The 25,220-nt window shown below is 37.3% G+C and overlaps 1 protein-coding gene across 2 annotated transcripts in view; it reads right to left on the reverse strand.

Moving 5' to 3' along the window:
• The window catches only part of CIP2A (cellular inhibitor of PP2A), a 49,690-nt gene that overhangs the window by 24,070 nt on the left and 400 nt on the right, over positions 1-25,220 (reverse strand). The window contains exons 2-10 of one of the 2 annotated variants that reach the window (XM_062207838.1): positions 21,877-22,024; positions 19,051-19,163; positions 18,206-18,300; positions 17,291-17,387; positions 14,418-14,540; positions 14,128-14,273; positions 9,028-9,103; positions 1,524-1,742; positions 169-328 (exon numbers count right to left, since the gene is read on the reverse strand). In XM_062207838.1, the coding sequence (XP_062063822.1) occupies positions 169-328; positions 1,524-1,742; positions 9,028-9,103; positions 14,128-14,273; positions 14,418-14,540; positions 17,291-17,387; positions 18,206-18,300; positions 19,051-19,163; positions 21,877-22,024 (1,177 nt within the window). The remainder of the gene's footprint in view (positions 1-168; positions 329-1,523; positions 1,743-9,027; positions 9,104-14,127; positions 14,274-14,417; positions 14,541-17,290; positions 17,388-18,205; positions 18,301-19,050; positions 19,164-21,876; positions 22,025-25,220) is intronic. The other variant, XM_062207845.1, reaches the window with a different exon arrangement.

Genomic DNA, 25,220 nt, shown 5'->3' on the forward strand with positions numbered 1-25,220 from the left:
TTTTGAAAAAGTTAAGATTTTTTTCTCTATAGTTTAAATGGTAGTTCAACAATTCTGAATACATGAGCATGAAAAGTAAAAAGAATTATAAATAAAGACAAAATGCAGTAAGCATGATCATGGGAAAAAAGTTTTTATAGTCTTCATGTTTATGATAGTAAAGGATATTTAATAAAACTTCAATGGCCTTGACCATCCTTTCACATTTTTTTCTTATTAAGGCCTCATCTAGATTTTGTTCTGTGAACTGAAGCTGATCAAGAATTGTTGGCAGCAGAAGGGTCACAAAATGGTCAGCCAAGGAACAGTTAGCAGAGTCTATGACATCCTGGAGAATCAACCATCATGAACAATTAAAAACAAGATGAAAGACAAAATGTAGACATTGTCATCATTAAGTTTAACACATTCTTTAAATTTCTTATATTTACTTTAGTACTTTATTGGTTCAAGTCTCTTACTAAAAATTATTTAAAATTCATATTTTTAATCAGTTTTGAGAGATATGATGGTTTTTTCTCAAAAGTAAGTTTTTACAAACTACATTTTTAATGGATGTGATTTAAAAAATATTCTAAACTCAAAAGTATTTACTTTAAAAAATCCTAAATCTTCAATATGTAAGAACATTAAATGATATTTGTTTTAATAGTCCCCAACCACAAATAATTTCCGTTAAGAATCACATAAACTGATGTAAAATAAGATCATTAACAGTCAAGACCAAGATAAAATAATTCGTGCATAACTTTTAATGCATATCTAAAGATACTTCAAAAAGTTTGTATAAAAATGGAATTGGAAGGTAAGTTTATTTTGGTACATAAAGACACAAGCTTACTAATCTGACAGAAAGAATTCAATGGGCTAACTTGAACAACACTATTGCTTAGGTTGTACATGCAAAGACATAATATGCAATTTCCTTGAACTTGTTCAAGTATCCTCATACTTAATCATTACGCATATATTTGTGCATAGGATCCAGTAATGAGGGGAAATACTTGGAAGGACACTGGGGTAGGCTGAATGAACATGAAGACAGGGAAAACAGCAGGGAATGGTAAACTGCCCTGATAGAACTTATAAGAAAGTAAAAACTTTGGTCTGTATTCTAAGTGCCTAGGCACACTGGCTAGTAGTTGCCACTCCATTCAATTTTTGAATACAATATAAATATATTAATGTACTCAAAAGCTAATAAAGGGAGTAGACAGCAACTATTGAGATGGAAAGACAATGTGTGACTATTCCAAGTATACAATAACAAATCATAAGAATCTTCCCAATACCTTTACTTATATAGAAATGAGTATTTATAAGCTCTTTAGTGAAATAAGTAAAATATTAACAGATGTGACTGTCAGAAAATTCAATAAGTGATAAGGAATCTAATTTGACTATTATTAATAAATGAAAAGTTTCAACAAAATGCATCAATACTTGGAAGCTTACTATGAATCTTTTTGAAAACAAATTAATGGAGAGTCATGAAAGCAAACATTTGTTAACCAGTCTATTACCTCAAATATTTCCTTGAACAATTCCAATGCTAAAACAGAACAGGTATCTGATCCATCCAAAGGTTGGCTTAACCAACGAAGTAAAGCCACGTTAGGTTCTAAACATTTAGACCGGCTTCCCAGAATGGAGTTGCCAGATGGTGACTGTTCAAACATCATCTGAGTGAGCACATGGCGAAGCTGAGTCACTGAACAGAAGGCAAGAAGTAATTCTAAAACCTGTGCAATATAAAGTCTTCATTAAATGTCAACTTAAACTTCAATATACAAAGCAAGCATATGATGAAGCTGAAAATGCCATATATTTTAAAAAATATACTCTAAGACAAAAATTAAAAGTAGTTTCCAAGTTTTCTTCCAGTTTTATTTTTTCAAATGTGTTGACTACTTTCCAGAAGGTTACAGAGAAATTTGTTAATAGTGCTTACCTATGATAGGCATGAATGTGAGACTCACAGAGGTAAGGGTAAGTTCAACTAATGGATATTCCTTCTATAGTTCTTAATTTTAAACACAAACATGTTTTCTCATTTAAAGTAACAAAAAATTAATAAAATAAAATTAAGAATACTTGCTATAATTCTAAGATTCAACAACCGCTGTAAAGCATACTGTAGAATAAGATAAAGAAGTGGCACCCCAAAGTCTACAGGAATAGTCAACCTGTTTTCTGCCAAGAGCCCTCTGGATTTTTATAATACACTTCAAGGGTCACACAAAGTTATCAACTTAAAAAATTAGCCTGTTATACAGATTAACTGAATTTCAAGTCCCACCTAAGGTTGCCTTGGTAGGGCCAGACTAAATGATTTTAGCAGGGCCTGACTTCCCCACTCCTCCTCAAAACCTTACTATGTTTGTACACTGCAACATCATCACACTTAGCTCACCCTTTACATTTGTATCTACAGTTTCTCTTTTTATTTTTTAAAAGATTTATTTTATTTGATGGCCCCGTTCTTTCCACTGGGATCTCACTCACAGAGATCATTCATTTAGGTCTTTTTTTTTTTTTTTTTTCCATGATATCTTGGCTTTCCATGCCTGCTATACTCTCATGGGCTCTTCAGCCAGATCTGAATGCCTTGAGGGCTGATTCTGAGGCCAGAGTGTTGTTTAGGACATCTGCCATCCTATGAGTCTGCTGTGTATCCCACTTCCCATGTTGGATCTTTCTCTCCCTTTTTGATTCTATCAGTTAGTATTAGCAGATACTTGTCTTGTTTGTGTGATCTCTTTGAGTCTTAGACCTATCAGAGCTATCAATTGTGAGCTGAAATTGGTCACTTGGACTAGTGCGATGGCATTGGTACATGCCATCTTGATGGAATTGTGTTGGAATCCCCTGGCACGTTTCTAACTCCACCATTTGCGGCCAGTCCGATTGAGCATGTTCCAAATTGTTCATCTCCTCCCTCTCTTTTTCCACTCTTAGATTTAACAGGGATCACTTTTCAGTTAAAATTTAAACACCTAAGAATAATTGTGTGTTAATTACTGAGTTCAACCAATAGTACTAGAACAACAACAATAACAACAAATACTAAAATGGATAAAGTATTACATTGTACATCTAAAGTCAGGACAGGAGCTGATCAGTTCATTGTTGCTTATAGTACCCTTCTCCGAAGGGAGGAGAGAACCTCCACTTTGACTATGACCCTATCGGAATAAGATCAAAGTCGGCGAACTCTAAAGGCTTCCATAGCCCTGGCAACTCATGACTAGAGCCTAGGGAGATTACTGACGCCATGAACAGGAGTGTCAAATTGTTAAATCAGCAACGGGAGTCACTGTGTACTTGCACCCCATGTGGGATCTGTCCCTAATGTGTCGTCTAAAGCCAAGTGATGCTATGACTGGTACTGAAACGGTATTTTTATACTTGGCGTTTCTGTGTGGGCGCAGACTGATGAGGTCTTTGCTAATTATATACTGAAGTGATCTTCTGTATATAAAGAGAATTGGAAATGAAAAAAAAAAAAAAACAACCTGGTGTTAAAATGGAAATGGCATAGAAAATTAATTAATTTGAAAAAAAAATTATGTAGGATCTCTGTCTTTAATGTGCTGTACATTGCTATTTAATGCTATAATTAGTAGTCCAATGGTAGTTTTTTCACTTGATGTTGCTGTGTGGGCAAAAAGTTGAAATCTTTACCTAATATATACTAAACTGGTCTTCTGTATACAGAGAGAATTGAAAATGAATCTTTACATGAATGGAAGGGGAGGGGGAGCGGGAGGGGGGAGGGTGGCGGGCGGGAGGGAAGTTGTGGGAGGGGGGAGACCATTGTAACCCATAGGCTGTACTTTGGAAATTTATATTCATTAAATAAAAGTTTAATAAAAAAAAAAAAAAAAAAAGGAAAAAAAAAAGATTTATTTTATTATTTTATTTATTTGAAAGAGAGTTACAGAAAGAGAGGAAGACACACACACACACACAGAGACAGAGAGAGAGAGAGAGAGAGAGAGAGAGAGAGAGAGAGAGGTGTCTTCCATCCACTGGTTCACTCCCCAAATGGCCACAACAGCCAGAACTGAACTGATCGGAAGCCAGAACCAGGAGCTTCCTGTAGGTCTCCCACATGAGCGCAGGGGACCAAGGACTTGCACCATCCTCTGCTGCTTTCCCAGGTACATTAGCAGATAGGTGGATAGGAAGTAGAGCAGCTAGGACTTGAACTGGTGCTCATAGGGGATGTGGGTGCTGTAGGCAGGGGCTTTGACCCACTGCACCATAGCACTGGCCCCTACAGCTTGTCTTATACTGATATTTCTGAATTTGGTGTTGAGGTAGGGGTGAAGATTAAGTTTTTTCCAATATGGATATTTGACTGACCCAGTGTCACTTATTGAAATGATATTTTTAAGATCCGATTGTTATATCAATCAGGAGACTATATACTATTTGCTTTGGAAGGTTTTGTTTTGTTTTGTTTTGTTTTTGTATGTTTATTTAGAGAAAGAGAGAGAATATGTATCTCCTCACTTCGCTAATGCTTGCAATAATGGCTGAGACTGGGCCAGGTCAAAGCTAGGAACCAGGAACCTACTCAGGACTTCCATACTGATGGCAGGATACCAACTACATGAACCATCATCTACTGTCTCCTAGGATATACATTTTCAGGAAGTTAGAGTCAGGAGTGGAGCTGGGACTTGAAACCAGGTACTCCAACAAGGATGCAGGTGTCCTTGGTGGTCTTAACCACTATACCAAATGGCCATCCCTATAATATGTGCTGGGTTCTACTGGGTTAGCTGTCTATCCCCATGACAAAACTGTACTATCTTCATTATTATAGTTTTATACTATTGTAAATTTATACTAACTGTATACTATATGATATTTGGTAGTGTAAGTGCTCTAATTGTTCTTTTTCAGGATAGCCATGGTTATTTTTGGACACTGGCATATCATAATAAATTCTGTGATCAGCTTTTCAATTTCTACATACCAACATTGATAAAAAACAAACAAACACTAAAACCTGTTGAGTTTTGATTGACTTCATTGGAAACTCTTTCAACCAATAAAGTCAGTATATTTGTACTTATTTACATCTTAAATTTCTCTCAATGTTTTCAGGGTGGAAGCCTTGCATATGTTCTGACAGCCATGTCCCCTAAGATTTTGATATTTTAAAATATCAGTATACAGTATCAATTAATTTTTTTCATTTTCTGTATTACCAGGATATGTTTATACATATCTATCCTTATAAACAATTTGCTAAATAAATTCATTTGGTTTTAATTATTTCTATAGATTTATCTAATTATCACAATAATGTAATGGGAATACTGGGTTTTATTTCTTCATTTCTAATTCCCATACTTGTCATTCATTTCTTTTGCCTCATTGGGCTGGTTAGGACCACCAAAACTATGCTGAACACAACTAGTGGTAAAAGACACTCTTTTCTTATTCCTAATTTAGAAGAAAACTTCCAATAATTTGATAGTAAGAATGCTGATGAGAACAAGCATTGACCCAGCAGGTAAGACTGCCCCACATCCTACATCTGAGTTCCTGGGTTCAATTCTCAGTTCTGGCTCCTGACTCCAGCTTCCTGCCAATACAGACCCTAGAAGGCAGCAGAAATGGCACAAGTAATTGGGTACCTTCAATTTATTTGAGACCTGTACTGTGTCCTGAACTCTTGGCTTTGCCTAGGCCAGCCTCAGCCATTGTGGGCATTTGTGGAGTGAACAAGAGGATGGGAACTCTCCTCCTGTTTTTCTAATTTTTTTCTTTGAGAGGTAAAAAGAAAGATGATGCAGATTTTTGGTAGTTACTCTATCAGAGAAAGGAAGTTTCTGATTACTCCTAGCTTGCCAATTTTTATCATGAATTGGTACAAAATTTATCAACTGCTTACTTTGCCTTTAATGTGATGACAATCTGGTTTTTCTGCTCTTTTATACTAATGTGAGAAATTAATTCTCAAACGGTAAACAACCCTTGCATTCTTAGGATAAACCTCATCTGGCAATGAGACATGACTGTTTTTATACATCATTGGATTTGATTTCATAATATCTTGACTTAATTTTTACAATTATGTTCATATAAGATATTGACTTTACTTTTTTTTTGTTTGTTTGTTTAAAGATTTATTTTATTTATTTGAAAGAGTTACAGAGAGAGGTAGAGACAGAGAGAGAGGTCTTCCATCTGCTGGTTCACTCCCCAGATGCCCACAATGGTCAGAGCTGTGCCGTTCCGAAGCCAGGAGCCAGGAGCTTCCTCCAGGTCTCCCACATGGGTGCAGGGGCTCAAGGACTTGGGCCATCCTCCACTGCTTTCTCAGGCCATAGCAGAGAGCTGGATTGGAAGAGGAGCAGCCAGGACTAGGATGAGCGCCCATATGGGATGTCGGCACTTCAGGCCAGGGCATTAACCCACTGCAACACAGCGCAGGCCCCTTGACCCTACTTTTCATTTCTTATAGTGTACTTGTCAGGTTTTGTTTCTGAGGTTACACTAGCCTTATAATCAAACATGCTTGTACAATATTGTATATGAAAAAAAAATTCAACTAGTTTTTTTTCCCCAAACCAACACTGTTTTGGCTTTCACTGCTTCCCCACTTCTATATATCATAATGAAGTATTTTTATGACTGTAACTTACCCATTGTCTTTTGGGTTTTCTGACACTTCTGGAATGCTTCTACTCCCTTGCCTTATCTGAACTCCTAAATATCCTGCTACTTCACTATCTTATTAGATTATTAGATTTTTTTCCCTTTCTTGTATGCCTTTTTATTCCAAAAAGCTTCATTGGCACTTATATTACAAATTCCTAGTCATTCAGTCAAGATTTATTTAGATTTTATTTAGATATTAGCTTTTGGTTGCATGGAAAAAGGCATTTTGGACATTCTGGGGTTCAAACAAATAGTATATATTATCAGAGTACTTCTAGTGAAATAAGTGAGTCTCAAAAGGAGAAAAACTGTATGTTCTTCTTGATCTGTGGTAACTAATAGAGCACCTAAAAGGTAATCTATAGAAGTGAAATTGACACTTGGAGATGTCATGACTTTGAACAGTCTCTGTCTCAACTGTTAAGGAACAGCTTTTTTTTTTCTTTTTTCATGTTATTTGTTGAACTCTTACTATAGGGTTAATCTTACGTGTACAAAGTTACTTGAAAACAGATCTTAGTGAAAAATAAGAATAGGAATAGGAGAGAGAGAAGATAGAAGGGTGGGCATGCAGGAGGGAGGGCGGGTAGACCTAACTCCTGGGGTCTGTGTGGTGACTCCATGCCTCTTGCCCCCACCACGCTCCTCCTCTCAGAAACAATCCACTACAACATTGTTGAGAAATCAACTGCAACAGGGTAGGAAGAATCATTAAGTTCCTAAAGTTGTATTTATGAAATACACGAAGTTTGTACACCTTAAATAAAAGGTTTCTGGGGGCAGGGGGGGAGTATTATCAAAGTAGTTCATCTGAAAAAAATACTGCAGAGGACAATGGCAAGCAGTAAACAAACAGAAAACATTGTTGTGCAACAAACATGGTACTATTTGAACTCCTCTACCATCTTCTGGATTAACTTTACAAATGATTAGCTCAAACCCATTCTAATGGTCTTCTATAAAAACCTGTAAGATAGGGGCTGGCCTTGTGGCATAACGAGTAAAGCTGCTGCCTTTGATGCCTGCATCTCATTTGGGTGCCAGTTGGTGTACTGGCTGCTCTCCACTTCCAATCCAGTTCCCTGTTAATGGCCTGGGAAAAGTAGCATAAGATAGCCCAGGTGTTTGGGCCCCTGCCACCTATGCCGGAAACCTGGATGAAGCTCCTGGTTTCTGCCGGGTGCAGCCCTGGCCAATGCAGCCACCTGGGGAGTAAATCAGCAAATAGAAGTTCTCTGTAACTGTTTCAAATAAAAAAATAAATCTTTAAAACAAGCAATCAACAAAACCTGTAAGATAAAATCTGTCCTGGAATACAAGCCCTACTTCACACCAGACACAAGAATCCATTCTAACTGGTTATAGATCTATAAGCCGAAGTTAGAATACTACGAAACTTTTAGATGAAACATTAAGTGTCCAATTTGTTGACTTTTTAGTAGGCCAAGAGTTCTTAAATGGGATTGAAAAAGCATTAATCATACTGTTGGATTGATAACTAAGCTACATGAAAATTAAGACATCATTAAGTGAGTGAAAAAGCAACTTACAAGAAGAAAATATATCTAGATACCAAAATGGACTATGTATATGTGAGTGGTATATATAAATGAGTAAGGCAAATGACAAATTAAAAAATGACCAAGAAATGAATAAGTCCATAAACAAAGAATATATGAAAATGACTAATGAATATGTGCAAAGACATTACATATTACTGATTATTAATGAAATACAAATCTAAAACATAATAAAATACTACTCTGCAACTATCACAAGGCTAAAATAAAAAAGAATAACAAAATCTTCATACACTGGTATAACCAACTCCTTTGAAAAACTGTTTCACAGTGTCTTCTGAACATATGTAAACTCTGTGACAGGGCAATTTCAGTTCTAGGTAAAGAGCCAAGATAGGCCTGTCCACAAGCCCACGAAAAGACACATCAAACATGGTAATACAGGATTCTCCATAGTAGCCAAAATCCATCCAAAAAAGGACTAACTATATGAAATGAAACTTAAGCTTGCAACATACCATTGACCAAAAGTACCTAGACACAAAATATATATGATTTATTCAAATAAATCCAAAGGCAGAAAAAAAAGTGTCATTAGCAGTCAGTATGGTTGTTACACTTGGTAAAGGTAAGGGGATAGGTAAGGGTAGGGACTGACTAAAAGGGAATATGTGGAAGGTTCTACATCAGTCATGTTCTACTTCCTGATTTGGATACTGGTTACATGACTGTATAAATTTGTAAAAATTCAGAGAGTTATGCACATAGATTTTTCTGTACATAATAATTTTTACAGTTTAAAACAAAATGTCATGCTTTTACCTACCTTTGAAGAAGAGTCAGGATCCTTCCCATTAAGGAGACTTAATACTTGATTAAGACATGAAGAAAAGTGTTCATACCTAGGTTTAAAAGTATATGAAAAACACTCATGTAATGCTTAAATAATAATTTAAAAAAACTGATACAGCAAAAAGAATTTATCTACAAGGTGAACACAAAATTTAAGAGTATTTTCTTTCATCTACTTTCCTATTTGGGCTTCTAATATAGAATACAGTCTTTATAAAGTTTAAATAGGTGGTCCTCAATCCAACCAAAGTTGAAAAGGCATTTTATACACCTAACCTACTGAACACCAGTTTAACAGTACAGTATACTATACAGTATCAGCTGTTTACACATGACTTCATGGCTGACCAGCAGCTGTGGTGGTTGAGAGGTATTATACCACCTATCTCTGGCCTGGGTAAAAATTAAAACTCAAAATTCAAAGTACAGTTGCTATTGAATACATATGGTTTTTGCACCAATGGAAAGTGAAAAACCATAACTTAAACCATTGTAAGCTGGGGACCATCAGTACTTAAAACTTGGAACCTATATCTTACTGCTATGATACATATAGATTGGTCCTCTCATTTGAAACAGATTGACTCATCTGGTATTAAATAAATCAGAGAAATTTCAGGACCTCAATAGCTTTAAAAAAAAAAAAAGATTGTGTTCAAATAAATATGCTAATAAATCATATGACCATTTATTTACATATAGCATCTAAAATGGCCACACATTAAATCTGGCTTTATAGATTTAGAAGGGGCAGTAACCATTTTATACAACGCTAAGAGGTCCCACACCAGAGCAGTACCACTCATATTCTATTTGAGTACATTCTAGATTAGGGAAAATCACAACCTGTTAGGAAGCTTACGGTCTAAAAATGGAGGCAGGAAAAAAGTAAGTAATATAAGGTGAAATAAAATATAATACTATGATGGATGATGGATGCTTTAGAACAGAGGATGGGTAACAAGTCTAGACAAGGCATGACGGCCCTAATCAGGTGAGACTTCCCGGACTTGAGTCTTAAAAAGAATAAACAGGACATAAAGCATATAAATGAGAAAGCATTCCAGATTTCCAGAGGAAATACTATTGAAAAAACCTCAGTTTATATATGAAATGGCATCTCTAGCAAGTTGGAGGTTCTGTTTACTGGTTGAAACGATTTGACAAAATAGGTTAAGAAAAGATCAGGAGGTCATTGATAAAAATTTCGATAATCATTTTGAATGCAAACAGAGATCAGATTTTTTTAAAAAGATTTACTGTTTTGAAAGAGAGAGAGAAAGAGATCTTCCATCTGCTGGTTCACTTCCCAAGTGGCCTCAATGGTCCCCTGGGTGGGGGCCTCCTGCAAGAGGCTGGAGTCAGGAGTCAGGAGCTTGGAACTCCACTCTGGTCACCCACATGGATCACTGGGGCATTTTCCACTTCCTTTACAGATGAATCGGCAAGGATGTGGAACTGGCAGTCATATGGGATGCCAGCATTGTAGGCAGCACTTAACTCGGTGTGCCATAAAGCAGGCCCCTGATACCATGGATTGTAGAAGTGCACACAGTTGAAGGAAAAGTTGAAAGTTGGGCATACTTATAAATAAAAGGAAACGATCACTTAAGTGGAAAGTAATCAATAGGGGAAACTGAAGATAGGACAAAATGAGACTTAATGCATAGAACAGCAAGGTATGTTTATGAGTGAAACATGATAAAACTAAGAACTGGTAAAAACATAGGTAAGTTTTTCTTTAGGCAGATTGGAGGAATCCAACTAGATGGGATTCCTTCATTTTTCTATATGTGAAACAAAGATAAAGTTTATCATCTGTGTGATTAATGGCAAGAGGAAATAATAAATGGCTGTAAGAGGTATTGTAGGAAATGGGAAAGAAAGGTGACTAAGAATAAAATAAAAGGTTTAGTCCAGATAAAACTGTGTGGTTTTCTCAAGCTTTGAGCAGGAACCTGTGCATTAGAATTTAGAACAAAATCAGGATTGGTACTTTGATAAATAGCACAGCAGAAAAAAAGAGGATTTGCTAGAAGTGATTCTGGGGTTTTAGGTTAGATAAAGAAAATAGATAAAGAAACCAAGAGTTACACAATAAGTGATTAACTAGTCTTTTACTGATGCTAAATCAATTATCTTTCCATCTCCTTATTCTGTTTACTATGAAACAGTTAAAAATAAACACTATCTGGCAGCAAGAATGGATATGCAGAAGTGCTCCCTTTTCCATAGTTTTGCTTTCAATGGTTTCAGTTACCTATGCTCAACTCTTGGCCAAAAATATTAAAAAGAAAATTCTAGAGACAAGCAGTTCATTCCTTTTAAATTGCACACTATTCTGAGTAACATAATGAAATCTTGTGCCATCTTACATCCTACTCTGTTCACTTGGGATATGAATCAAAGTACATATGCTGCCCACCCATAAATTCTTATTTAGCCACTTTGGTTACCACACTTTAACAGTATTCTGGCACTTGTGTTCAACACTTAGTTCACAAAATAGTAGCCCCTATACCCAACAGTGATGGTGGCAGCTAAGATATGCTAAAGAGAAGTGATAAAAATCTTCTTTTTTAAGTAGATAGGTGAAAGTTCACTACCTATTAAGGAGGGAAAAAAAAATCACATTCGGAGATTGCTAAGATATAGTAAGAACAAAACTATATGCGAAATTGTGAAGAAAAATTTGTGCCAGTTCTGCAATCACATCTTAAACAGCAAAAGGGGGTCAGCAATGTGGCATAGTGGGTAAAGTTGCCACTTGCAATGCCAGCATCCCATTTGGGCACTAGTTCATGTTTCAGATGCTCTATTTCTGATTTTAGCTCTTGCTAATGGCCTGGAAATAGCAGGGGAAGATGGCCCAAGTGTTTGGGCCTCTGCTGCCTAAGTGGTAGACCTGGCTGAAACTCTTGGCTCCTGGATTCCGCCTGGCTCAGCCCTGGCTGTTGCAGGCTCTGAGGAGTGAACCATCTCTGTCTCTCCCTCTTTCTCTGTAACTCTTTCAAATAAATAAATAAATCATTGAAAAAACATTGCAAAAGAAATGGCCATAGTGCATGATAAGCAATTAGTTAAACTGAAACAGTTATTGCATTTGTGGATGAGAGACATAAATGCAAGAAGTGCTCCAACTAAGAGCAACCTGTTACAACAAAAAGCACTGAGCCTCCAGGACAATTTCAAGGGATCACCTGAAACGAGTGACCAACCTGCTTACTCCATGTATAGGGTTTGGTATTACCCAGATGCAGGTATCCACTAGGGATCTTGGAATTTATCTCCAAAATATGAAGGAGGTTTTTGTACCTATATCTGAGATTCTTAAAACATGACGACGGGGCAAGTGAAGCAAGGACACTTTGGAAGAAAAAGCTGTCTTATTTACTTACATTTAAGAGAAGAAAAAGTGAAATGCTAATATGAGTGCTTCCTGGCTGGAAAAAATATTCTTATACGAATAATGATCAATTATGTCCTGGTACGTAAGTTTTTTTTTTTTTTTTTTTTTTTTTTTTTTTTTTTAATTTACTTACTTTCTAGATGTCTGCATTCTGTGTTTCTTAAAGATTAAGGACTATGACATAATATCTTGACACTAATAAGACCTCATTTTCCTCCAGTGACTGACCATAGTAAGGGCTCAATAAATGTTTTCTTAGTAATCTAATTTTTGAAGCATTTCAACAATTTCCTAATTGAGGATCACAAAGGAGTTTAGGCAAGAGGAAAATCTAATTTACTTGGAAACCAGTTACCACTTGATTTCAAAATACAAATGATCAAATTACACTGATATAGAAAGGACATAAACACAGGATCTGATTTTACAACATAAAAGGAGCAGATACAAAAAAAAAAAAAAAAACCACCATCCCTTTTTTTATACAAAAAATAAGACAAAGACATACTGACATGAATGTTCCTGAAATAAAAATTCTTTAAAAATTCATATAAAATTAATAATGTAAAAAAATTATGCATGGGGGACCAGTGCTGTGGCATAGCAGGTAAAAAACACTGCCTGCAGTGCCAGCATCCCATATGGGTACCCGTTCAAGTCCAGGCTGCTCCACTTCCGATCCAGCTTTTTGCTATCCCCTGGGAAAGCAGTGGAAGATGGCCCAAGTCCTTGAGCCTCTGCACCCACGTGAGAGACCCAGAAGAAGTTCCCGGCTTCACATTCGCACAGCTCCGGCCGTTGCAGCCACTTGAGGAGTGAACCAGCGGATGGAAGACTTCTCTCTCTCTCTGCCTCTCCTCTCTCTGTGCAACTCTGACTTTCAAATAAATCTTTAAAAAAAATTATGCATGGATTTTAAAACAATTTTGGAGCTGGTGCCCTGGCTCACTTCATTAATCCTCTGCCCTCTGCCTGCGACGCCGGCATCCCACATGGGCGCCGAGTTCTAGTTCCGGTTGTTCCTCTTCCAGTCCAGCTCGCTGCTGTGGCCCGAGAGGGCAGTGGAGGATGGCCCAAGAGTTTGGGCCCCTGCGCCCACATGGGAGACCAGGAAAAAGCACCTGGCTCCTGGCTTCGGATCGGCGCAGTACTGGCCATGGCAGCCATTTGGGGAGTGAATCAACAGAAGAAAGACCTTTCTCTGTCTCTCTCTCTCTCTCTCACTGTCTAAAACTCTACCTCTATCTGTCAAATAAAAAAAAAAAAAAAGTTTTGTGCAAAAATAAATATCTTTTAAATTTGTGTTCCTACCAACTTTCTTTTTAGTACTCCAATGTTCTGTCAAAGATTTGAAAACTTTTTTTAAAACGGATTAGTCAACATGCCTACATTTTTGAAAATGGCACAATCCTACTGATGCAGACAAAAAACACATGTACCCTTGTTTTTACTTTTTACATTTCAGTTCAGGAAAGCAAAAAGAATGGACGTAAAGTAAATCAGAACATTTCAACTTAGTCTTAAATTTGGCCTACAATGAATGGAACCAGTAAAATCCAAAGTTACTATTACCTAAAATGCCATTGTATATGCCACAAACACATCACAGTTTAAAAAAAAAAAAAAAAAAAAAAAGGCTTAAAATTTACTTAAGTCAAGTCCTACCTGGTAAGATAATCAGCAATTTTGGGATTCTTAAGGAGATCCATCAGTAGGTCAACTGAATACTTTCTAGTCAGGGTACCATCACCGTTTATGAGAATATTAAATATTAGTTGAAAAGTCTGATGAATGTTTCGAGCATGGAATAGCTTCAAAATGAAATAGGAAAAGAATGTTATCCCAAAATTTTAAGTTGATCACATCAACAAATGCAAAAACCCTTAAAGACTTAAATTTTAGAGACCATATACTTCAAAATTAACTCTATAAGTAGAAGAAAACATCATATTTACCTTTTCACCCACCTCTTCATTTAAAGTCAAACTGGACAATATTGAAAGTGCAAACACAACCACAGTTAAACTACTATGGGCCAAGAAGGATATAAGAGTTCGATAAAGTGATTTCACATTACTCTGAGAAATTAAAAAAAAAAAAAATTAGAATGAAAAATTTTGTTTTACATTTCAGTTTACAAACTATATCTGGTACACAGTGGCTAAACTTATAATAATAAACATCATTATTAATTTCAGTAAGAAATGATTGTCTCCTGTTTTTCTAAAAAAATATATTTAAATAGCTGGGGCTAGGTCACAGTGAAGCTAGGAGCCAAGTACTCTATCCTGGTCTCCTATGTAGGTGGTAAGGGCCCAGGTACATAGCCATCATCTGTTTTCCCAGGTGCATTAGAAGGAAGTTGGATGAGAAGTGGCTTAAACCACCATGCCACAACTCCTGCCCATACACTACTTTTTATTAACTTAAATAGCTTTCAGCAGTACTTCTCTGTGTTCTACCTCTATATCCCCCTTGATCTATTAGAATTGACATCCTGATTCATGGCCAAGCAATTATTATTTTAAGCAAACAACACATAGCAGAAATCCATCTCTCACTTATTTGTGCAACTTCACTAATTTTTTCCTGAGAATGCTCTTTGTTTATAATAATCTCTGAATTTACATTTATCTAGAATCTACATTTCTCCAACATTTATCTTTTAAAATTGACAATCACCAGCCAGCTCCACTCCCAAATCCAGCTTTCTGCTAACACAGACTCAGGGAGGCTGCAATGTTAGCTCAAGTGATTGGGTCTATCACCTGCATAGGAGAACTGGATTGAGTTCAAACTTCCTCGTTTAGGGCGCTGGCTGTTGCGGGCATTTGAGGAGTCAGTCAGTAGATATGAGTTTCCTTTCTCTCTCTTTCTACTTCTCATTCAAATAAATAAAATGAAAACACTGGCCTTGTGGCTCAGTGGGTTAAGCTCAATGCAATCATTCTACTTGAGCGCCAGTTTGAGTCTTGTCTGCTCCACTTCCAATCCAGCTAACTACTAATTTGCTTGGGAAAGCAGTGGAAGATGCCCAATTGCTTGGGCCCCCATCAACCATGCGGAAGACCAGGATGGAGTTCTGTGCTCCTGGCTTTGGCCTGCCCAGATCTGGAAGAGCTGTCTCTTGCTCTCTCTGTAAGTGTCTTCCAAGTAATAATCTTAAAGAAAGAAATGATGAGGGACACTCATAATTACGTGAAAACCAAGAAAACAGTCAACAAATTAATAAAATTTCTTTTGTGTTACACATTTTGGGGGGAGTAGTTAATGGTCACATTTGCTAATTACCATTCAGACTTAAGAGATTATTTGAGGGGTTAGCTGGGCTCTCTTTTATCGTTAACAGTAATAGATACAGGTACAATTTTGGTGAAGAGCAGTTTCTATCTGTGGAATTATTATTATTATTATTATTATTTTTTTGACAGGCAGAATGGACAGTGAGAGAGAGACAGAGAGAAAGGTCTTCCTTTTGCCGTTGGTTCACCCTCCAATGGCCGCCGCGGTAGGCGCACTGCGGCTGGCGCACCGCGCTGATCCGATGGCAGGAGCCAGGTGCTTATCCTGGTCTCCCATGGGGTGCAGGGCCCAAGCACTTGGGCCATCCTCCACTGCACTCCCTGGCCACAGCAGAGAGCTGGCCTGGAAGAGGGGCAACCGGGACAGGATCGGTGCCCCGACCGGGACTAGAACCCGGTGTGCCGGTGCCGCAAGGCGGAGGATTAGCCTAGTGAGCCACGGAACCGGCCTATCTGTGGAATTATTAATATTTACTCTTCATGCATTTGTTTGCTAAATATGGACAGTTCTTTTCAATTTGGAAACTGAAAATATATCTTTGTGTGCATAAATATTTTCATACTGATAGCTCTCTCTTCCTTCTCTACAAAGCCTTCTGAAATACTCATAGCTCAAAATAAACACCACCTTTAAAGACCAGATCAGGTGCCAGCACTGTGGTACAGTGGGTTAAGCCACTGCTTGCAGAGTGCTGGTTCGAGTCCTCTCTGTTCCGCTTGAGATCCAGCTCCCTGTTAACACGCCTGGGAAAACAGCCAAAGATGGCCCTGGTGTAAAGTGCTCAAATGATCAGCCATGAGGGAGGCCAGGAATTCTTGTCTCCTGGCTACAGCCTGGTCTATCCCTAGCTGTTGCAGAAATTTGGTAGAGAACAAGCAAATGGAAGATCTATCTATGTCTTTTCCTTTCTCCCTGTTACTCTACCATCAAAACAAAACCAAAACCAGGTCAGAAAAATCTAGCACTTGGACAAATGAAATATTATTCAACACCAAACAAATAATTCTGAATATTGTACAGAATGGGAGTTTTTCATAAAACATCTTAAAGCAAACATGAATTTCTTGTTGTAATATCTGAAAGCAGTTTAAGTTCACTTAGGGGCTTTGACTTATCACAATGACTAGCAACTGACACCAGCACTTACTCAGGACCTTGCTGTGGAGGTACCCTGATTCTGTGGAACACAATACTGAGGTAAATGGGACTCCCAGTGTTATGCTTCCTTTCTATTGCCATGAAATAACTTAGCAATTCTTGTGTTACTCAATCTGACAAATATTGGGACACCATGGAGAGGTGTACTAACCCTTAACTTAATCTTCAATACAACATATGTAAAAGCCAGAATGCTTCAAAAAAGTGATATATCAATCTGATTTTTCACTAGCTTTGATGGATCACTTGAACAATATTTAAGAATTCTTATTAATTTTTTAACAGAAATGGAGGGGTAGCATTTTCTTTACGCATATAATCCACTAAAAACAAGAAATACTTAAAAAAACAACAAAAAATTTCTTACCAAAGTCTTTATATGTGTTTGAACAGAAAGATTGTGCCGACAAAGATTTGCCAATAATCCTAGACAAGGCATTGTTAATTCATCTTCAGAAGATTGACTGTTATTTTATGTTTTAAAGAAAAATAATAAAAGCAAAGTATTAAATTCATTCTAAGTTAGTCAAAATGATAGAGCAACATACACATGTAAATTTTTACATGCAAAAAAAAAAATCTAACTTGAAGACAGTTAACCTCAGAATAGTGCTATTCACTTTATGGTTTGAAACTAAATTACTCTATTGAACCGCATCACAAAAATATGGAATTGTCAGTGGCCTAGTGCTATTTCATCTGTACTATTATCCTACCAAGATCTCACATAAAAGCAAAATGTTTATTTTCAACATATTTTTCCCAAACTTAACTTCTTTCATAAATTTTTTTTTGAAAATCAAAGCTGCTTTACATCTGATTTTGAAGTCATCTAAGAAGAATAAATAAGAATCATAGTGTCATTCAGTTAAAGTTAGGAAAGTATTCTTCAAGAAAAAGTGTGGGGTTGCAGTTGCGGCATAGTGTGTAGAGCTGCCATTTGCAAAGATGGCATCCCATATGTGTGCTGGTTCTAGGCCCAGCTGCTCCAATTCTAATTCAGCTCCCTGCTAACGTGCCTGGGAAAGCATCAGAAAACCACCTAAGTGCTTGGGACCCTGTACCTATGTGTGAGACTTGAATGAAGCTCCTGGCTCTGCTCCAGCCATCATGGCCATTTGGAGAGTGAACCAGAAGATGGGACACCTCTAGCTCTCTGTCTCTCCCTCTTTCTCTGTAGCTCTGCTTTTCAAATAAATAAACACATCTTAAAAAGTGAGCTATATGTTTTTTAGTATAAAAATAACAGACTATCCAGTTAAACGTTTGGTTGTATACTCACATATGATCTATCAGGTACATAATTAATTCATCTATATTGGCACCAGAATGGAACATTTTGATGTTATATGTCAACCTCTGCAGAAGTTGAATACACTGAGAATAAGAAAACAATTATGAATATAAACATATAAAAACATACTGCCTCCTCACGAGAATGCACTGCCTTGCAGATTCTGAGTTTGATATCATTTTAGAAGGCAGAGGATAGAGCAAAAGCTTTTTTGTTTTCCTTTAATGCAAACAATAATGAGACTACTAATAATCTCAGGGTCCACCTCCTGACTTATACATTCCTATAAATTTTATCTCAAATACAGTATCATCACCAATTATGTTCACCTGTTTTCAACTTGAATGTAGGTTGAAAGACACATCCATCATCAATCCCAAAATAACTTCTTTTACATTTTACCATGTAAAATTGCATGTCAATTTAACTGGTGATGTATTCCTGTCTTTATAATTAATACCTCTTTAGATTCAATTAAATATAATCGAAATGAGAGCTTTGAATCTATACTAAATAAGACTATATAGCTTTAATTTTTGTATGCTTCCACAACAGAATCACACTTGATGCTAATTCAAATTATTTTAATATGAATGGCTTACATCCCAAAATAGACACTTGTATTTATAATGCAAAACATTTTTGCTTCTCTAGAAACATTTCAATAGCAGTACATATGTGTGCAACCAGCTCTTACTGGCAAGAACTGTGCCTAATCATGTGGTATTATTCCAGCAAATACATTCTAAGCAGTTTATAATAAATACCATCATTTTTTACCTGAGAATAAGAGAAACGTATTAAGAGAGAGCGTATTATAGGGGAACATATACCTGTAAAAACACAGAATCATTATGGCAAGTGCTACTGCGACAAACCACTCCTGCCAGCACATTATTCAGATTGTATGTATTTTGAAGACAGTCTCTGGTTTCATTGTCCACAGCTGTAGGTTAGAATAGTAAAAGATGTATCATTTTTTCATTTTAAAGATTTATTTATTCATTTATTTGAAAGTCAGAGTTACACAGAGAAAGGAAAGGCAGAGAAAGAGGTCTTCTATCCACTGGTTCACTCCCCAATTGGCCGCAACGGCCAGAGCTGCGCCAATCCGAAGTCATGAGCCAGGAGCTTCTTTTGGGTCTTCCATGTGGGTGCAGGAGCCCAAGGACTTGGGCCATCTTCCACTGCTTTCCCAGGCCACAGCAGAGAACTGGATCAGAAGTGGGGTAGCCTAGACTGAACCGGTGCCCATATGGGATGCCGGTACTGCAGGCGGCAGTCCCATCTGCTACGCCACAGTGCCGGCCTCACAAGTATCATTTTTTAATAAGGTCTTCATGAATAAAATAATCTTATCATTAAAAAAGTATGATATAACAATTTTATTGCCCAATACCATCCAACTTGGAGATTCATTTCTCCACATAGAATAAATATTGAAAAACCTGATTTGTGTAGTTGTAGAAATTTGTTAATTAAAAGACTATCACTTTGGCTGGCAATGTGGCATAGCAGGTAAAGCTGCTGCCCGCAATGCCAGCATCCCTCATGGGCATCAGTTCAAGTCCTGGCTGTACTACTTCTGATCTAGCTCCCTGCTAATGCGTCTGAGAAAACAGAAGAAGATAGCTCAAGTGATTGGGCCCCTGCATGCTCCTGGCTCCTGATTCCGCATGGCACAGCCCCAGCCATTGCAGACAATTGTGAACAGGCAATGGAAGATCTCTGTCTCTCCCTCTCCCTAGCTCCCTATCTCCCTATCTTTCTGACTCTTACTTCCAAATAAAAAAAAAAAACTTCAAAAAAAAAATGACTATCACTTCAGTTTTTCAATAAACCTAAAATATCTATAAAAAGTATAGTAACTAAAAAACTATAGTTTAAAAATACAAAAATTATCACTTAAAATTTTTTTTTAATATTTAAATGTTTAAAGTGACAGACACTCTCATTCAAATCACAAGTGCATGTTAGAAGTGGCAGTGCCTTTTCAGAAAGCAATTCAGTCATAGCTATCAAATTAAAAATGACCTTGAAAGTATGGGATTTCATCCAACAGAAATATACACAAATTAGAGCAAATCACATTGAAAGATTCATTGTACTATTGATTCTAACAGCAAAAACTTTAAAAAGTACACAGGTTCATCATTAGGGGAATGGTTGAATAAATTGTAGTATCCTTTAATTATGGTAGTTAGATGGCCATTAAAAAGAATACTAACATGGTGTTGGCATTGTGACACAGTGGGTTAAGCTACAGCCTCCAGCAGGGGCACCGGTTTAAGTCTCAGCTGTTCCATTTCAGATCCAGTTCCCTGATAATGGCCTGGGAAAAGCAGCAGAAATGGTCCAAGTACTTGGGCCTCTGCCTCCCATGTGGGAGACCTGGAAGAAGCTCTTGGCTCCTGCATTTGACCTGGCCCAGCCTGGGCTGTTGTAGCCATATGGGGAGTGAACCAGTGATGGAAGATCTGTCTCTCCCTCTCTCTAACTCTTTCAAATAAATAAATCTTTTAAAAATACTAACATGGAAATTAACACGTGGTGCTCTGCAACGTCATTTGTGTTAAGAAACAACCAACTAAAGATCTAAAATGATTTGTTATAACACAGAAAGAGATCAGGGAAGAAACATATCAAATCATTAAAGATTTTATTCTCAAAGGTAGAATTTTTGAGGGTTATTTTCCTCTATATCTATACTGACTGATTTGATAGCCACTAAGCTAGATAAGGCTGTTTAAGTTTACAGCAATTAAAATGCATTCTAGGGGCTCGGCAGGTTAAGCTACCTGCAGTGCAGGCATCCCATATGGGTGAGTTTGAGTCTTGGCTGCTTCACTTCTGATCCAGCTCCCTGCTAATAAGTTAGCACCTGGGAAAGCGGCAGAGGATGGCCCAAGTTTTGGGCCCCTGAACTCATGTGGGAGACCCAGAAGAAGCTTGTGGCTCCTGACTTTTGTGGCCATTTGGAGGAATGAACCTCTCTGGCTCTCTCTTTCTCTCTTTCCCTTTCTCTCTATAACTCTGTTTTTCAAATAAATAACAAATCTTTAAAAAAAGTACTCTGTCAACAAAGAAAGTTCTACCAAACAATGCTACTCTTTATTAACAATGTTGTTATCACTAGTTTTTTTTTTATATTGAGCATATATTGATTTTATAACCACACACAGAACAATCCTCCTACCCTCAAGTCAGGGGAAAGTGGACTATTAAATAAACATTTAAAAACTAAAAATATGAAGAAAAATAAAGAATACAACATTAGCATTTTAACTCTTAAATTCAATGTTTCCTTGTTGGGACTTATTACTGAATTTGAATGATGTACTTAATACTGGAATTAAGTACATGTGAGAATATTTTGTTAGCATTTTTTAATGCACAAATAGGACAGCTCTTTCCGAAGTTCATTCTTTTCTGTAGAACACTGAAATTTTGATTTGCTTCAGATTCCTTGGTTCAATAATTAAGAAATATTACATTTAACATTCCTTTCTTTTAAAAGTTTCAAAGTATAAATTCTGAGAAGTTCTGCAATAAAACTTTTGAATGAAAATCATTCCCCAAGAGATTTTATAACTAAATCTGTACTTTGAAAAATATTGAATTTATATATCTTCTAAAAAAAAAAGCACCAAATGCATTACCTAGTTGAGATAGCAAACTGATAATACTTAAGATCAGTGAAGCACTTATGTTTGGGTCTTCAAGGAGTTCTACAAGGCAACTTAGGCATTCACTTGGTAATATCTGATTTGATGTAAACAGTCGTGTGAGCTTCTGTCCGGAAATTACCTATAAAACAGTAATCCAAATGTATTAGTTAAAAGTTGGTGCTATTGTGTTTTGGATGTTGAATGTCCCCATAGGTCCAAATGTTTATGGCTTGGTCCCTAGGGTGGTTCTACCATGAGATGCAAAGAAGTGAGGGACAGTGAGATGTCCTTAACTCACAGTGGACATGTCCTCAGAAGGCAGTTCTCATCAGAGTTGTACATTTAAGGCTTGTGTATGGTCCCACCCACTCACTCACTCTCTCTGCTGTGGTTTGAGATGTCACAGTTCACTCCTACATGAGTTCTCATCATATTTTGTCATTTGCTGCCCTCAGTAAATAACACTAATACTAAAGGTGGCAATTTTCATCTGCTCACTACAAATAAAAACTAAATTCTTCTAAAGTGTTAATACCACTTTCTTCCCAATTCAGAAAATTCACACGTTGTTATCTCTGCCTAGAAGAGACCTACTTTTTCCCTAACTTGCTGAAGTAGTCATTTAGATCTTAATTCAAATTCATTGCTTCCAGAAGTATTTCCTAAGCCTCAGCTCTTAGATTATCTAGGTTAAATTTGCCTATTACATTATTGATTATAGTAGTATTTCTGAGTTAGCAAACTTTGACTATCTAGCAATATTTACCCTCCAGACTACATTAAACAAAATGACAAAGACATAAATCTGCACTCAAGCATGTATGAATGAATTCCAAGTACATTCATTCCACTTTTACTTTGAGGGACGAGAATGGAAAATGAAGTCCAGAGTGGAACTATGAGATTGTTTCGGTTCCTTCCCAAAGGTAACAAATGAGCGCAGAGATTAAGAGATTACAAGGAATAAAGAACTTTTTTTCAAGTAGACAGAAAAGCAATAAGAAATTTCATTTTTAGTTATTCCACTTTTTTACTGTTTTCTTAGAACCTATAAACTACATGCAGAGAAGGGTAGAGAAGAGAAGGGTAAGGGAAGAGAAGCAGAAGACAGGGGAAGAGAGAACGGGACAGAAGGGAGGAGAAGAGATGAGAAGGGAAGGGCGGGGAGAAGAGCAGCAGAGTTGAGATTCAAAGGCTAAAATGAGTGGTCAGAAAGCATAATTTTCAAAATGCTCTACGAATGTATTCATTATTAAATTTTTTCCATAAGCATGGAAAAACCCATCATCTACTTTGGAATTAGAGTAAATCTGCTCTAAAGACTGAATCTAAAAGATCAGTCCTAAGCTGGTTGCCTTCGTGTTCCTCTAACCTTTCCCTTCTGTATCTTTTTTTTTTTTTTTTTTTTAAGATTTTATTTATTTGGCAGGTAGAGTTACAGACAGTGAGAGAGAGAGAGAAAGAGAGAAAGGTCTTCCTTCCGTTGATTCACTCCCCAAATGGCCGCAATGGCCAGAGCTGCACCGGTCCGAAGCCAGGAGCCAGGAGCCTCCTCCTGGTCTCCCTCGTGGGTGCAGGGGCCCAAACACTTGGGCCATCCTCCACTGCTATCCCAGGCCACAGCAGAGAGCTGGACTGGAAGAGGAGTAACCGGGACTAGAACCAGCGCCCATATGGGATGCCAGCGCCGCAGGCGGAGGATTAACCCAGCGTGCCACAGCACCAGCCCCTGGCATCCTTCTTTCATTCCCTCATCCACATGCCAGTTTTCCTTCTAAAGTCTTGCTGAAAAAAAGTTTCACATTCTGTTTTTTAAAGGAATACAGATGTCAACACTATTGTTAAATGAAAGCCTGTAAGACAGGAAAAAGAAATCCAAATATGAAATATCTGGTAACAGATATTTTGAGCAATTTTCTTTTTCCTATTTATAAATCTGGCCCTCCAGAAGATTAAGACATTTTCTACGTGAAACATGCTTCTCCCCAGGATTGGACCTATGGCTCAGAAACATCCGAGCCAGCATTATTGTGTAATAGGTTAAGCCACCACCTGCGATGCTGGCATCCTATATGGGTGCTGGCTGCTCCACTTCCAATACCGATCCCTGTTAATGTGCCTGGGAAAGCAGTAGAAGATGCCCCAGGTACTTGGGTCTTTGCCACCCACATGGGAGACACAGAAGAAACTCCTGGCTCAGCCCTGGCGGTGGCAGCAATTTGAGGAGTGAACCAGCAGACATCATGTCAGACCTGTTTTGTTATTTTTTAAAAAATATTTATTTATTTGAAAGGCAGAGTTAGAGTGAGAGACAGAGATAAAAGATCTTTTGGTAAAGAAAATAGATTATGATTACTAGTAAGGAATATACAGCCTCTGTGGGAAACAGAAAAGCAGTTTCTCAAAATTTAAAAATAGAACTACCATATTATCCAGCAATCCACTACTGGACATACATCAAAGGAAAATGAAATCACTCTGTAGAACATGAACGTGCATTTCCATGTTTATTGAGCACTATTCACAGTAGTCAAGAAATGTCTTCCCACTGATGAATGAATAAAAAAAGTGGTACATAAACACAACAGAATACTATTGCTCAGCCATTAAAAAATCAATTGCTATCATTCCTAACAACAACTGGAACTGGAAGTCATTATGTTGAGTGAAATAAGGCAAACACAGAAAAGTATCACATGATCTCACATATTTGGAGCCTAAATAAAGGTGATCTTATATAAAAAATACAATGGTGGTTAACAGTGCCTGGGGAAAGACTAATTAATAGGCCACAAGTTACAGGTAGACAGCAAGTAGTTCTGGAGTTCTACTTCCCAGTAGGGTGACTATAGATAATGTACTGTACATGTCTCTATTAAAAAACTACAGATAGGATTTTGAATGTTTTCACTCTAAAGAAGTGCTAAATGTTTGAGGATGTTATTATTTACTCTGCTTGAACACTGAATACATGTACCATGTACCAAAGCATTACATGGTACCCCATAAATATGTACAATTGTTATACGCCTGCTATAACAATTTTACATAACTTAAAAAGCCACAGCTGAGGGTCATTTTAAAGTCCGAGTTCTTTTAACAGATTATCAAATCGTTAACTCCTTGCCACATCTGCCCCGAAAACAGCTGTATACACTGTGCGAGCTTGGTTTCAGTGTAAAAACGAAAACCGGGAAGCAAAGGAACATTAGACAGGCGCTGAGCTTTCTCCTTTTCCTAACCGAAACACAGCCAGCATCTCCAACGTTTTGTCCCATCTTTAACCTTCAGAAAGCTCTCATTCCTCTCGTTTAAGCGAGCTGCACGCCAACAGT

This window comes from Lepus europaeus, chromosome 2 (assembly GCF_033115175.1).
Source record: "Lepus europaeus isolate LE1 chromosome 2, mLepTim1.pri, whole genome shotgun sequence".
Taxonomy (NCBI): domain Eukaryota; kingdom Metazoa; phylum Chordata; class Mammalia; order Lagomorpha; family Leporidae; genus Lepus; species Lepus europaeus.